Source organism: Oenanthe melanoleuca, chromosome 5, assembly GCF_029582105.1.
Source record: "Oenanthe melanoleuca isolate GR-GAL-2019-014 chromosome 5, OMel1.0, whole genome shotgun sequence".
NCBI classification, from domain to species: domain Eukaryota; kingdom Metazoa; phylum Chordata; class Aves; order Passeriformes; family Muscicapidae; genus Oenanthe; species Oenanthe melanoleuca.
This window is the reverse complement of record NC_079339.1, coordinates 56,507,399-56,523,402: the sequence shown is the minus strand read 5'-3', so window position 1 is coordinate 56,523,402 and position 16,004 is coordinate 56,507,399. Positions and strand designations below refer to the sequence as shown.

At 46.4% G+C, this 16,004-nt stretch overlaps 1 protein-coding gene across 3 annotated transcripts in view; it reads right to left on the bottom strand.

The window, feature by feature from the left end:
- ARMH4 (armadillo like helical domain containing 4) overlaps positions 1-16,004 on the bottom strand; it is a 48,055-nt gene that overhangs the window by 15,911 nt on the left and 16,140 nt on the right. For all 3 annotated transcript variants that reach the window (XM_056493660.1, XM_056493661.1, XM_056493659.1), the window contains exon 5: positions 12,491-12,745. In XM_056493660.1, coding sequence (XP_056349635.1) covers positions 12,491-12,745 — 255 coding nt within the window. The remainder of the gene's footprint in view (positions 1-12,490; positions 12,746-16,004) is intronic.

Here is a 16,004-nt window from a genome sequence, read left to right as displayed (position 1 = left end):
TTTCAAACACTATAAAAACTCTAAAGGGAAATGCTTTGAAGATGAGGAGCAATTTTGATTACTGGCTACTGGGCTGTGGTAGGACCTGGGCTCTCTTGATCTGCATTTCAAAAAAGCACAAGGCCAAATTCAACCCCCAGAGAAGCAAAGCTGGTTTCATGGGGCTGATGGTGCAAAACTGTGCTGGTGGGACCCAGCAGCAACCTGGAGCAGTGCCTGGCCATCACCTGGAGTCTGCAGCTCCTGGTTCCCCTGCAGATTTTATCTAATTTTATCTACACCTGAGAGAGCTGCCCCGGCTTGAGAGGGCAAACACCAAACTGAGCAAACAATCCCTCTTGTACCTCCAACTAGGTCCTCATATATTAAATTTGATTGCAGTGGAGAGGCTGTTCCAGGGGCTGCTGTGAAGCAAAACCTCTCTGTTCTCTGCAGCACCTATGAACAGTCACAGGTGAGGTTTGCAGACAAATTAATATCCCAAATTAATATCCAAACTTCTTGGTGAAGTTTGCTGCTACCCACTGAGATTTCTAAAATCACCATCACCTCCCAGACAAGCTCTGCACAGCAGTGAAAAGGTTGATTTATGCTCAGACCTTCTGCTAATCCACACTTCCCATTTCTATCACACATGGCACAGAGCACTGCTCCTGTGTAATTCCAGTCCTTCCACTCAGAAATGAACAGGTCTGGAGTCTCTCCAAGCAGATTAAGATAATCAGCAACAATTTACTTACCCTGAAAGGGCATTACCCTGATTGGAACAGGCCAGAGCCCACTCTGATTTGGACAGTGATATGATGTGGCTCTAAGAAGATATTTTGAATATCTCTGAGTGAACTCCTGATTTTGCTGCCATCATCTGTTCAAATAATGAAGAAACAATTTGATGCAAGAGAACCTTCACAACATTATCTGGATAAAGCCTCAGAGGTCAATCTGCTCTGAAAGCAGCAGCAAGTCTTTATGTTTTAAGTGCTGAGGGCCACGAGGTTCTGCTTGCTTTCCTAAAAGCAGAGAGAAAATTTTCTGTTGGCTTGACAAGGGTGGTCTCAGCCTTCTAGGAAGAAAAACTGCAGAGAGAGACACAGAAAGAAATCACAGAAAGAAATGGTAGAGCTTGCCCAGAGAAGCTGTGGCTGCCCCACTTCTGGAATGTTCAAATCCAGCTTGGATGGGGCTTGGAGCAACCTGGGATAATGGAAAGTGTCCCTGCCCATGGCAGGGGGGGAAATGAGATGAGATTCTGTGATTCACAAGTGAACTGCTCTTCCCTTAGCTGCAAGATAACAAATATTAGTAAGAGAAGAGGTTGAGGTTGTCAGAATCTCCCCTTAGTCTTCTAAAGAATCAACAGCAATTTTTTTTTTTTTAACTGCAAATATTCTGCACAGAGAATTCCCAGAGGGAAAGCTGCCTTATCCACAGCACAAACAAAACCTCTATGGGCCACCTGAAATCTGAAATTCTCTGTAGGTACAGAAAACTATGAAACTGCAGAGCAGCTCTGAAATTTAGTCCTGAACATGAAAAGCAGTTTACAGCCTTACCCTGTAATATTGTGAATCAGTTGACAGATTTGGGCAATAACTGATCCAGCCTAGTTACAGGTTTGATTGACAGACCCAAAGAAGTGTTGACTCAAAACAGTTCATCACAACATCCTGATTTATCAATCCCTCCAGACTAAAAAATGCTATTTGTTCACATTTACTCAAACCCAAAGGGATACAGGAGCTGAAGTCTCATTTTTAAAGTCCATTTCAAAGAGATAAACACATCTACCAAAACCAAAGGAGCAACAACCCAATCATTTCCATGTGAGCTCTTGGACCCATAACCATCCTTGGGAATCCACAGGTAATTGATGCAGTCAGGAAAATTTCCATTTGGTACCTGGGAACAGCAATCAAGACCCTGGGAAGCTGAGCAAAGAAGAGCTGATGCCTTGCTGGAAATGCCATGGTTTTCTGTGCCCCAAAACTGCAATTGTGCCATCTATGAACCAGGACTCAGGCACAGGGCGGGGAAGGGATTTGCTCAAGGACTCTCATGAAAAAGCAACAGTTGCTGTAATCAGATGAGGCAGTTTGGGCCAGACCAAAGGTCAGCCTGGTTTAGTGAGGCTGGCAGTGACCAAGAGCATTTTTTAAGGAAAAGTTTATGGATGGGGCAGCACACAGCAACATCCCCCTTGCTCATCCTCCTGGCACTCTGGGGCTCTGGACAAGATCTCTGCAGTTATTCCTCACACAGAGTCCCATTAATCCTCTGGTTATCCACGTTAATTTATCCTTTTGGTTATCTCCTTCCTTTCCATCTCTGCTGGATCCCTTCCCAGATGCACAGAGGGGCAGAATGGCAGAGTATTCAGAGTCAAAAAGCTGGTTGCTTTTTTTTCTCTCTGTTCCTTTATCCCCCCTCTCCCCATCCCTCCAGGCCAGTGCTCCTTCTGTATCATCCTCCCCTCTCTCTCATAAGGATTTGGAACAGAAGCTTTGCTTTAATTTCTCCTCTTTGCCAAGAGTCCCCAGTTTGCCATTCAAATTCCCTCTCTTGTGGTTACAGGACTAACAATAAAAAACAACTCTCAGCTTAAATTTCCCCCTGGAACTTGACTGTCCCTAGGATTTTCTCCAGGATTTCAGAAACAGTATCTAAGCTCCTACTTACCCAGGTATAAATTATCTCTATTTTTCCCCATGGATTTACCCTGAGCATTAACACCCACCCATCCCAAGCCTAGAGGGACTCTGGGGAACCTCTCAGATGGGGAACATCCCTGCTCAGGGCTGGGGACAGGGCAGGAGGGTCCAGCACTCATCACCTGGGAATCCTGTTAGTGAAATCTGCTTTCAGAATCATAGAACTACAGAATTGTTCAGGTTGGAAAAGCCCTCTAAGATCATAAAGTCCAGCCATTCCCCCAGCACTGCCAAGGCCACCACTGACCCCTGTCCCCAAGTGCCACATCCACAGAGCTTTTAAATCCCTCCAAGGATGGGGACTCCACCCTTTCCCTGGGCAGCTGTGCCATTGCTGGACAATACCTTGGTTGAAGAAGTTTTTCATAATATCCAATCTAACTTCTGTGCTCTGAAGAGCAGAGGAGGGAAGCACCTGAGCTGTCAGGCCATCATCAGAGGGGACTCAGCACCCTCAGGAGCAATCCAGGGAGATGAGGACAGGGGAACTCTCCTGCCCACCCACACTGTGTAATAAATCCAGGGGAACTGCTGGCAGGAGCTTGAAGCACATTCAGATTATATTTAAAAAAAAAAAAAAGGAAAGTCCCGCTGTTCTTTAAAGCTCTCCTCAGTCCCAAACCAAAGCACACACCAAAGCCACTGAGGGGTGTTGGAATCCCCTGCTGGTGTTAGACCTGTCCCAAAGTGTGCAGAAGGAAATGCTGGAGTAACTGGCACACACAGCAAAAGCACAGGAGGGTCACCCACATGTGCCAGGGGTGGATTCCTGGGCTGTGCTCCTGGCAGGGACCTTGGAGCATCCCCTGGATCACCCTGGGATGCTGGTATGAGGGATCCAGCTAAAGGGGACAGGGCAGCAGCACAGCCTGTGACACTGCTGGGCAGAACAGCCACTCCTGCACATCCATTCACACACCTGAGAGAGAGGCACCTGGGTGCTCCCAGGGGAAAGGGGCATTTGGGAAAAGCACCTCAAAAGGGACTCAGACTGGAGAACCTCTTGGCCTCACCTCACATTAATAAAGCCTCAAGCACAGATGGTGCTGCTGTATATCAAAATAAATGACAGGATATCAGGGAGCAGCCTGGCTGAATCCCTTTATTGGGCTGTGATTAGAGTTACTCAAAAAGAAGGAGGGAAAAAAAAGAAAAAAAGAAAGCAAAAACCTCCAGTAATTCTCATCATATTTCACAGACCCCTGTCTGTGATTAGTGTTGATACTCAGCATCTTTGCAAAACAACAAGTGCTGGATGTTTGAGGTAATTATTTTATTGCCAGGCAAAAATCTGAGCAATTTGCTTATTTCCAATATATGTTCCTAACTCTGAGGCAGAGCAGAACTTCTAATATATATATATTTAAAGAGAGAGAGCATCCTTCCAGGAAGTAGCTTGGATCTCCTTTGATTCTCAAGGGGTGTTAATCTGAGTGAACATCAGAGGGGAGACAGGTTTAGCATCAGTCATTTGTGGTTTGCACTGTCCAAGCAGAAAGTGCACCTACATTCTCTTTAGGAAGGAACATTTTAAAATTGCCCTCTCAATAAATCACCCTCTCTCTCCCTGCTACTAGTTGCAAAAAGCTCTTTTCCTCCATTTTTCTCTCAGCAGCTCTGCCATGGGGCCAACATTTTAACCCCAAAGATCAACCTGTGACGTAAATCCCCAGAAAAACAGAGGCAATTCAAGGCTGATGAACCTCCACATCCCCCTCTCTCCATTTTTTTGAATGCCATGAAAGCAGACAGATTTTTGCACTGCAGCATAGATCACTATTAGAAAATAAATGTGATTTCTCCAACATAAGGACAAGCCTCTTTTCACATGGCAAAGGCCACCCAGACAGGCACACAAGGAAAAATGAGTAACTCTCACCCAGGGAAGGCACAGCCCTGCCCTGTTCTTCAATCAAGTTAAATCCAAAGGGAGGGAGGAGCTCAAAACCAGCTCCTCTGTCTAAATAAAGCCAAGTTTTCTGACATGTATAAACTGAAGGGTGGGAGAAGAGGCAAAGCACACTGAGAAGTGTGTACTGACACTGCAGGGATGGGAAAGGACAAGGATTGCTGCAGATCAAAGAGAGAGCAAAGCCACTGTGATTTACATTACCTGGGGCTGGCAGGCAGGGGGACAGGCAATCCCAGGCAGCTGGCAGCCCAGAAGGATTCCTGCCTCCCTGTGTGTGCAGGATCCCCACGGTGCTGGGGCAGCAGATGCAGCCCAGCCTTCAGAGCACGGAGCTCTGAGCAGGTTAATGGACCCTATCCTTGAATCCAGGCAAAAAAACCACAAGATAAATCACCTGGAGCAGCAAATGCAAAGTCATGCTCCAAGGTAGACACAGCCTAACTTTAAAGGATGTGTCAAACAGATGGATGGAGGCAGGCAGCTGGGGAAGGTCAGAAACACTCAGACACGTTCCTGAGCTTTCCAACTTTGCTTTCTTGGGCTGACAAGAGCAACTGGAGGTGCAGCAGAAAGCCTTTTAGGAGTCTTCCTGTGCTGGGACAGCTGAGGAGCCTGGTGCTGCTGCAGCTGCCCTTCTGTGCTACCCAGTGAGCCAAGGAGGGAGAATTTCACAGAATCATTAATGCTGGAAAAGCTCATCAAGTCCAACCACCAACCCAGTACCAGCCACCATTTCCATCACCAAATCATATCCACAAGTTTTTTAACACTTCCAGGGCTGGTGGCACAATCATTTCCCTGTCTGTTCCAACTTTTGGTGAAGGGTTCCCCTCAGTAAACCTCCCCTAATGCTCTCTGTACACACACCCAACACTCCCCCACCTGAGCTGCGCAGGGGAGTTTTCCACAGATGTTTCCACCAGAGAAGCTGCTGAATCCTCCTTGCAGGTATTTCATTTTTTGCCTAGCAGGGTAGTGGGGATTTGTTGGAACCCTGAAGCCTGGGAGTTTTGAACAATGCAATTTGCAATTCTTCTGATTTTTGCAGTAGGGATTAGGGCAGGCAGGATTGGCAGCAGCCCTCAGAGTTGGATTCATCCAAGTATTCCAGCATCCATTAGAAACTTTCCCCAGCCACTGGGACCTCTCACACCAACCAGCCACGCTGACCAAAATTCCCCCTCTCCTCCCACACCTGGCACATGATTTCCCAATGCCTTCATGCCAACTCTCTCCAAACTGAAGAAAAAGAAGAAGAAATGCCATGGATGGACAGGATCTTTTAAATTCTCCCCACAGTAGCCACCAACTTCAGTTTAATACATTGTCTGATGGGGCTCCATCTTCTCCATGGGCAGGGAGAGAGAAAGCAAAGCCAAAACTGAGAAAATGCCTCTAAATCCTGCCCCAGCCCCTGGAGGCAGCACTTAAGGGCTGGTAACAAATGGGCTCAGTCTTCCTCTGACACAGGTTTAACTGGATGCATAAACATTGTGGAAGGGCTGGTATTTCAAAGTAATGTATCCAAGGATGGTTTAGTGCTGCTGTTTCCTGATACACTCCAACAAAAATGTCAGGGTAAAATATCAGCCTGATTACTGTGAGCAGCAGCTTTGTGTCACCTGCTTCTGACAGCTGAGCTGGGAACCACCAGGACACCCTCCAATCCTCTGATTTACTCTTAGCATCACAGGACTGTTTAGTTTGGAAAGCCCCCCAAAGACCAGGACCAACCATTCCCCAGCACTAAGCCATGTCCCCAAGTGCCACATCCATACAGCTTTTAAATCCCCCAGGGATGGGGATTTCACCACCTCCCTCATCTCTGTTCCCTTCCCTTAGCCTTGATTTCTGCTTTGAGGACAAGAGCTGAGGTGCTTCCAAGAGGAAGGAGGTGGCTCCAGCTCATTAGGGGCTCATGCTCCATGGCTGGAATCTCCTCATCCCAGCTCACAGAGCAGACACACTGTTCCTGCCTCCCCTTTGAAACACACTGGCCTCATTCCCAAGGGCTCAGCAGCCTTGTGCTGGATGGAAAAAGGGAAGAGCACAAAAGGCTGGCAGGTCAGGACCACAGGGCTCAGACTTGTCCAGGTTTTGTGTCCCCTGGAAGGTCCCACTGACCAAGATGCCAGCACAGGGAGTGGGCAGGTTGAAGAAAGAAGGAATATTAGAGAGACAAACTCCCCAAACCACTTTAAAATTAGATCTAATCAATCACATCCAATCAAATCCAATCAATCACATCTAATCTTGGAATTAGATGTGGCAAGGAGCAAAAGCCATCCCTGATGGGCACTGTCCCCTCTTGGGAGCTGCTCTGTTGTTGTAACAGTGAATGCCACCCCAAGCTGGCACAGAGGATCATCACTGCTCACAGATGGGACCAGAATTCCCTTTGGCAAGACAAACCTGATTAAATGTGAGCCTGCTCCAGGATTAAGATGAAACTGCAAACAATCTCTTAGGTAAAAAATAAGCAATTCCAAGGGGAGTGCACATCCCTCACAAGGGACAGAAACCTGAGTTAGGCACAGATTGATGGTGGGAGCTTCACTGCTGCTTGGGAGAGGGAAGGGGAGCTAGCAAGGAACATATGGAACTGGATAAATTATTTGGAGAACCCAGAAAGACAGAAAAAATAATCAGCTCTGCTCCTGAGACTGCTTATTTCTGTCTGCAGCCTTCTGGAACCCAAACCTTGCACAGCCAGTGCTGGTGCCACAAAACTCCCACAAATTCCTGTGATGGGGCAAGGCCACAGAGGGCAGGATTGCACCTGGAACAGGTGGGGAAGGGAAATTTCCCACCTGGGATTCCTATGGACTGTTAGGATGGTGATTCTCAGAGTTTTCCTTTGCTTCATTCCAGGGAGAAATGCAGGTGTGCACATCCTGCCTCCAGAAGGGATCAAGGCAATGCCCAAGCACTAATTTAATTCCCCTCCTTCAAATCCCCACTCTGCCAAAGGCTCCCTTGTGAAACCAGAGGGGTCACTGGTGCAAAACCTCTCTGTGGTTTTGCTCACCACCTTTAAGGCACAGATGAACCTTTCCAGGGTGATGCAGGAGATAAATGCATTAAAGATTAAAAGGCACTCCAATGTTCCAATGCCATGAGCTGTAAGAGTACTTAAAATAGATCCATTTGGGGCAGCAGTTAAAGAACATTTTACTAATTTCTGACTCTCAGCTCCTGCCTTCCTAATGCTGGTTATTTTTGCCCATAAAAGCATTAATCCTATCTTCCTGTAAAAATGACATTCCAAACATTCATCATCTTCCACTACTGTCCTTCTGCTCCTCTGCCTCACCATCATTAACCAGAGCATCTGTTATATGGTTTATGCAGTGCAATTTGTGACCACAGATCTGCAATACAATGAGAGCTATTTTCTCTCTAAGTAGCTGCTCAGAGCTGCAAATATTTTCTATCCATTACATTAAAAAAAAAAAAAAATCACATTCCAAAAGTGTGTTTATTATGCAAGTGCCTTGTCATTACCTGAGAGAGTTTTTACAACCTTCCATTATGGTAAGAACTAATGTCCTACCCACAAAAAGACATGAAACACAGACATGGTTTATATTTTGGAAACTACATGTTGAGAATGATATTGTCACAGTTCATAACTTCTTCCTAAATTGCTGTTTGTTTTTTTTGTTTGTTTTTTTTATCTCTAAATCCTACCCTACAGAGATGGTCCAAACTCCCCTGTGTACAATTCCTCCACAGGCAGATGGGAATCAAAAATAAATGCTGTGGAACCAGGCAACTCAGGTGATTTCTCACAAGCTAAAACCCTGTACTGCCATGAGCAGCTGGATGCAAAAACTCACCAATGGGTCAGCTAAAGAAAGACAGACCTGGACAAAAATGGATTTAGGTTAAAACAGAGAATTAAAAAAGGTACCTGGCATACATACAAGCCACCACAGAGAGTAAATTCAGGTGTAAATAGAACTGCAGATTGATGAAGACAAAGGTGCAAAACCATGTTAGCAAACATACAAAAATTACACTCTTGAGGACTGGGAGAAGAAGCCACCACCAGCAGAAGCAGAGGGGTTTGATCTCCTTGGAGCTGCACAGCAAAGACCAGCTGCTCTAAGATGCATGAGGAATAACCAAAGGACCAGAAACTGTTCACCAGGTTTGAACCCACCTCAACCAACTGCAGGTCTCCTGGCAATGCTTCACAAAAGAGGGAGCAGGGGAAAACTTTTATTTAGGTATTTTTATTTATTCCCTGAAAATTCAAGTTATACACCTGGTCTTTGTGCTCCTCTGACACTCTCCAGGCATTTAGTGTTTACCTACCACACCCCAGCTATACACAAATCAAGGAACAAGTGTAGAGACACCAAAGTCACCTCACAGAGAATGCAGAGAGCTCCAAAAGTGCTGCTCTGTCCTTCAGTGGCAGCCTGTAAAAGCAAAAGACACCAAAACAGGACACCAAGCCAGACCCCAAATCATATTCAGACCTTGCTTCCCCAGAGCTGCAGGCTGCCAGGATGGCTTTTGGAGGGTCAAATTCTAAGTTATAAATGCACAGATTTTCTCATTTTCTGCTTTACTCTTTGTCTATATATTGCTGGTTAGAGAGGCAGTTGATGGGCTGTAAAACTGTCAGCCTTGTTTCTGCTGCTTACAAATGACTTTTGCTCAGCTGGACTTAATGCAGGACCATCTGACTGCCCAGAACTGACATTTTTAATGATTCTGTTCCTTCAGTGCCTTCTCATTGACCACTACAAAAATCCAAACTGTCTCTTGCTCTGCCAAGCTGTTTTGTGGATCAAGTTCCTTGCTCTCCAGGGATTTGCAGCATGTCAGGCATCTGAGCAAGCAAACTGGATAATAACTGACCTGAGAACAGCTATTCCAACACTTCTGGGCTCTTCTGCACGATAGATTTTAGAGTTAAATGTCAAAATTCTGAAGGCTAGAGGACAGAAGCATCCCCAGGAGGAAGACACATGTGCAAAGTATTTTAAAAATGGAAAATGCCAACTGTAAAAAAGTTTGGGGCTTGGATGTTGTCCCCTCACCCTGTTCTCTGTTGGGTACTGTCACCTTCCATCAGGTCTCCTTTTCCAATGCTGCATCCCAGGTGAAGCAGAACAACTTCCCCTTCCAAACCCTGCTTAATTTTCACAATAACAGAAATTCTTCACATCTCAGCATTATCAAGGGAAGGAAGAGACACACAGAACTCTTCTGGGGATGTCCAGCAGTTGCAAAGCAGTCCCCAAATTAAAAGACCTGGATTTTCAAAGATGAAAATCACCTAGAGGAAAAGAGTTTGAAAGAAAAAATAGCCTGTGCATCCATGCAGCAGATCTAAAGCTTGACAAGTCTTTCACAGTGGGTCTGTTCTCTCCAGGTGCTCCAACAGAACAGTGGGAGCAGCTCCTCCAGCTTCCTGCCAGGTCTGGGGGATTTCTTCTGTTCTTAACAACCTTGTGTCCTGCTGACTCAAGCTGTGTGCTTCTCCCACCTCTCCTGTTCTCCCAAGTACACTCCATAAGGAAGAACACAGCCAGGCCCAGGTATGGACACAGGGAGCCCTGATGTGTGCCCATGAATCCAGAGCTGGGAACCAGAGCAGAAATCCTCACCTGGCACAAACTGGAGAGGGGAAGGGCTCCACTCCTGCAGAAGCATCTCCCATTCCCCACTCACCCCCAGGAAATCATCCCTCATCCCCTGGGTTCAGCTCCTTAGGTTACCAGTGTGAGCTCATGCAAGTCCTTGCTTTTCACAGAATCACAGAATCCTGGAATGGCTTGGGTTGGAAGGGAACTTCAAGATCATTTAGCTCCAGCCTCCTCATCTAGTTCCATTTTGTTTGTGCCTCTAAAACAGAAATAATTTCCCTTTCTCCTAGGAGCAGTGTTGAGCACCAGCACCCTGCAGATGGGGAAGGAGCAGTGAGAGCCACTGAGGGCATCCAGAGAGGAAAAGAATAAATGGCTCTTTACATAAGAGTGTGCCTGCTGGAATCAGAGGGGTGAGTCACAAGCAGAGAGGCTGATCCCACTGCATCCACTCTTTTTTTGCACTGCACAAAGTCCTATCTAACTCCTAAAAATGAACTCAGCTCAGCTACAGCCTCATCCTCTCCCTCAGGGATGTTTGCACTGACTGCAGCAGCCTAAAAACAAAAGGCAATCCAAACAAACCACTTGGATCTGGTGGCTTCCAGGGAACACCAAAATCCTGCCAGTCCTTTGGGTGCTCAGACCCATCACTGATGCTGACACAACTCACACTTCACAGGGGCTCCTCCAAGCTGCCTGGAAGTCAATAAAACATAAGCTGGGAGAAGAATCCTGCCTTGTACCAAACTGTCTGTTTATTCCTCTGAAACTTTTAAGATGTCCTTTCCAGGGTCTGAGGAGCAGCATCAGCCCTTGGTCCCTGTTTTCTCACCTGCCTGCTGAACCAGATACACAACTCCTACCCTGAGCCTCCTCCTCCCAGCTGCAAATGCAGCTGTGACTCCACTCCAGACCTGCACAAACCACGAGCTGAGCTGTGTCTGACACAGAATAACCTCCTCTGTCACCCCAAAATTCATGGCAAACATTGTCATACACAACAGCACCACACACCTCTTCCACCCAGTCTGCCAAAGACAACCAGAAACCCTTAAAAACTCAGAATTATTCCTCTCCCACAGCTCCTGTGCAGCCTGGTGGGACAGAGGACATGGAAACAGGCCTGGCACAGCCACCAGCCAACACTGTGTTCTTCAAGCAGGATTTAGTGTGACAGGGAGGGATCAGTCCTGCTGCAAACCCCATCTCCCCTCAAAGGCCAACCCTCCCACAGAGGTCAGGAAATCCTCCCACACAGTCCTTGAAACACAATCTTTGATTCAATTAAGGAAGGCAGCATCACTAAAGCAGACTGGAAACAGCACCACAGAGGAGAACCTCCAGTTAAATCAGAATTATGCATTCTGAGAAGTGACAGAAATCACACAGGTATATGTGATAACATATGAAATACTGTTTGGGTTTTATTTATTTTATTTTGATGAGCTTCTCAGAACAGCTAACTCTAATAGTCAGACATAAAAACCTTCTGTCTAGATGTGGTTCAGGTCCCACAAATTCACCTGAAATGTTCCCACTGTGTTTGACTGGGTTTGGCTTGGGAATTGAGTATTCTGGAAAATTATTCCAGAGCCTTTTGCCAAGCTGGACAAGCTCCTTTCTAAGATCTCCCTTGTCCCACACCAGCTTTGACCTGCATCACATGGACTTCACACATATAAACACTTCTAGGTGGAGTAAGTCAGTCCAGTCACCAAATACAGGGCCTATATGTGCAGCTGGAATAAATTATATAAAACTTTATAGAGGCTTTGCAGGTTTGTCTTCACACTGCCAGCACAGGTTCCCATGGCTGGACCTCTTAAAATGTCAGAAGAGTGGAACTCAAAAATGCTGCTGAAGTAGCAAACAGACTGATGAGAAAATACCCAACTCCTTTGCCCCCACAGGACAAATACCCCTGCACCAACCCACCTTGGAAATTCCAAGGGGAATTGAAATTTCCCAAAGCAATCTCACCCAAGAAGTTTTTGGTTGTTTTTTTTTGTCCAACCTTGGAGCAAGACAACACTAAGCTCTGGCAATGAAGGAGGTTTGGAGTGTCCATATTTCCCCAAAATGACAACTCAGGTCACACTGCCTGGGACACATCCCAGTTGTCACTGCTGAGCTGGGTTTCCTCATGAATGACCCTGCTTTGTGCTTAGCTTGGGAGCCAACCCATGACTGCACAAGGGACTGTGTCACACAGAGAGAGGAGCAGGAGATGAGAAGGGTAAAGGAAAAAGGTTTTTTTCTCTTACCCAGACCCTGGTTCTGCTGCTCCCACTCAATGGTGTCAGGAACCTGGTAGGACACCCCAGCCAGCTGGGCCACTGGGTTTTCCAGGCCAGCCAGGGGCTCCTGGGAGGTCTCTCCTGGAAGAGTGAAGCCTGGCAGCCCCGTGTCACCCTCCAGGCTTTCATCCATCAGGTCCAGCTCTTTATCCTCCTCATCTTCCTCTTCCTCCTCTTCTTCTTCCTCCTCTTCCTCCTCCTCCTCTTCCTCTTCCTCACCCTCTGCCCAGGGAGACAGAAAAGAAACATCAGGAAACATCTCACCAGGCAGAAATTAAGCTCTTTAGGTGAGCACCAGGCTGAGCTCCTCCAGAGGCACCAACTTGTGCCTGTTCTCTGACAGGAGACACCCACAGGGGCTCATCTGGAGGAGCTCAGCACCACTGCAAGTTGCTGGGAACAAGGAGATGATGTCTCAGACTCTTAAATTAGTGGGAAATACAGTAATTTTTTGCTTCTTAGCAGCAGGGTGCAAACAAGGATGTGCATGTGTACCAACACCTGTAAGTACAGAGCTCCCTGCTTGACTAATTACAGCTCAAGTGAGAGCAGCTCTTCCCCTGATTTCCAATCTTGGAGGCTGCAATAACTGCTTCTATGTTTAACTCTGACTGAGTCTTCCCCAGCTCTGGAAAGGGCACTGCTTCCAAGACCAGGCTGCTCCAAGCCCCATCCCACCTGGCCTTGGGAAGTGTTGGAAGGCAGGCAGCACAGCCAGAACTTCACAGGAGAGATGGCAAATGTGACTTGGAGGAAATTCCTGGGAATTTAGTGGAAGGAGGGGTTGAAACAAGATGATCTTTAAGGTCCCTTTCAGCCAAAACCATTTTGTGACTTCATGAATTCTCTACTACAGCAGATACCCATTTATTCCAAAACTGTCTGTGCTGTTAGCATATGGGAAAATAAATATTTAAGCCACGTTTTATCACTGGAATCTAATAGCAACACAGGAACCATAGTACTGGATCAAACAAAGGTTTTTTCTGTCCACATCCTATTTCCAACCACAACTGGTTGCAGATGCTGAAGGAAGTCCAGAGCAGGGCAAATCCAGAGCCAGTCTTCCCACAGTTTCTTTTCCCAAGTTATAGTTACCAAAGTCTCAGGAACATCCTATGCCACAATTTTCATTGGAGCTGTTTAACAGCTACTGATGGAGCCACCCACCAGGGAAAGATAATATCTGGAACAATGGCATGCTTTGAATTTCTCACAGTTCGTTTTTCAAGGCTGAGAATCAAAACACAGCATTTGTGTACTTTTATCTAATTTACACCAACTCTGCTCTGTAGAAAAATTCCCTCCTGGTGTAGGCAGGCTGGGAAAGCCCATTACCCTGCATCCAGGCATTAAAAACTAAGAATCCAGCCAAATAACTCTTTGTCACTCAAATATCCCTTAATTTCTGCTGTGGTTGTATCTCATATAGGTTGGTGGCAATCCAGCCTGGATTGAATGGCCTCCACAGGCTGGAACATCACATGAGAATATGAGAAATCAGTGCATGTTATAAACCCACTGTGCTGTCCCATGGCATCTCCTTCCCCTGGAATTCAAGGATTTGCTTCCAAACACTGCAGCTTTTCCTCAGCTCACCAGACAAGACAATCCCAGCCACTGCCTTTCAGTCCTAGCTCTGTATTCCATACAAATGAGCTGCTGCTGGGATTTAGCTGCATCATCCTGCCAGAGCATGGCTTTTGGTACCTGGAAAAATCCTTCCTGCCACAGTGACACCACACAGAGCATCTAATGGAGCTCACAGGGATGCAGTTAGCCCCTTAAATTCCCACTGCATTTTACAGGCAGTTTCTGTATCATAATGTGCCCATCATTTAGAATCAAGATCAGAATTTTCTCTGTCAAAATGCATGTTTTTTCATACAAAACACACAGCTGTGAAGCTGAGAGTGGCACCTGGAGAGTGCTCACAGGAAACCTGCAAAGATAAGTTAATGCAGGTCTTTTCCCTCTGCTGAGAGCAACACAGCTATCAACAATCCCAAAATTTAGCATAGATTGAACAGCCAGGACACCAGAGGAGAGGAACATGAACAAAGCTTTTCCCCAAACTGGGTGGAAAAACCAACCAAGAAAGAACAAGCATCGGATTTTTATCTCTGAAAAACTGCTTTGGGACAAGGATTTGAGAAGCTTCTTGTGATTTTTAGCAGCTCAAATGCCACACACCTGCCAGGATCCAGTGCTGCAGCCACAGATAGCCATCTCCCTGCCTCCAAAGCCTCACAGGCAGCCAAGCTGAACACCCAAATTGAAAGTGCTGAGACCACTTATCACATCTGATGATCACCAAGCTTCATCAGTCACCACTCAGCCCCAGCAGAAAGCTGGGAATAATGAGATGCTTGTAGCAGAGCCTCTGCAGGGGGGAAGGAAAAGGCTCTCAGCTTGTTCCCTTCTCCTCTCTGGCTCATTCCTGCATCCAAAATCAGCTTTTTAACCCCCATCCCAAATGCCAGCAGCTTGCCTTGCTGCAAGGTGCAGTGCAGAGCACCACTTGGTGGTACAGGGAGGAAGCTGCACTTCCAAAAAAAAAAAAGGAAAAAAAAATAAACAACCCACAAAGTTCCCAAGTGTGGGATTTCAGGAGCAGAGGCACAACAGGCAGCCGTGGGCAGGCTGTGCAGATTGGGACATGGAAGTGAGCAGCACACAGCTGAAGCTCAAGCATTCTATAAAAGTCACATTTTTCCCTCCTAAATTGGCACCTCATGGCCTCCAAAAGGCTTCAGCAGCAGATTGAAAGAAACTATTGGGGAAGGCTGACTGTAGCAGGGAGTGAAAGTGCAAAGCCCAGCAGATTAAGAAGAAATCCAGTTTCATGTGCATTTGCAGCTCAATGTTCAATGTGAACTATTTTTGTGTGTCATGGAATGGTTTAGGTTGGAAAAGCCCTCTAAGGTTACTAAGTCCACCTGTTAATCCAGTACTAAACCACATTCCCAAATGCCACATCCACACATCCTTTAAATCTCTCTAGGGATGGTACAATGCCTGACCATCTTTTTGTTAAAGAAATTTTTCCTAATATCCAACCTAAACCTCCCCTGCTGCAGCTTCAGTCTGATTATTCTTGTCCTATCTTTTGTTAGCTGGGGAATCTGGCAGGAAAGAAGACTCACATAAAATAACACATTTTAAGCAGAGTTTTTGGGGTTTTTCCAGCTTTATTAATAGGAACACTGGGCTTTACCATGGGACTCTGGATCCATCAGTGACAAGGGTGAGATCCAGAGGATGGGATTTGCTATTTCAGGGGGGCAAAAGGACCTTGTACTTGCTCCAAAAGTGACATTTTTCACCACAAAACTGTATGCTGGCTTCTGTGGCTTAGGCAGGAGAAAGGAGATCACCTCACCCCTCCCCTGGGAGGCATTTCCCTGACCCAGCAGGAACCCAGAACCTGTGCAATCCAAAACAATTGGACAACCAGCAGCATCCAGCAGGTGAGAACCTC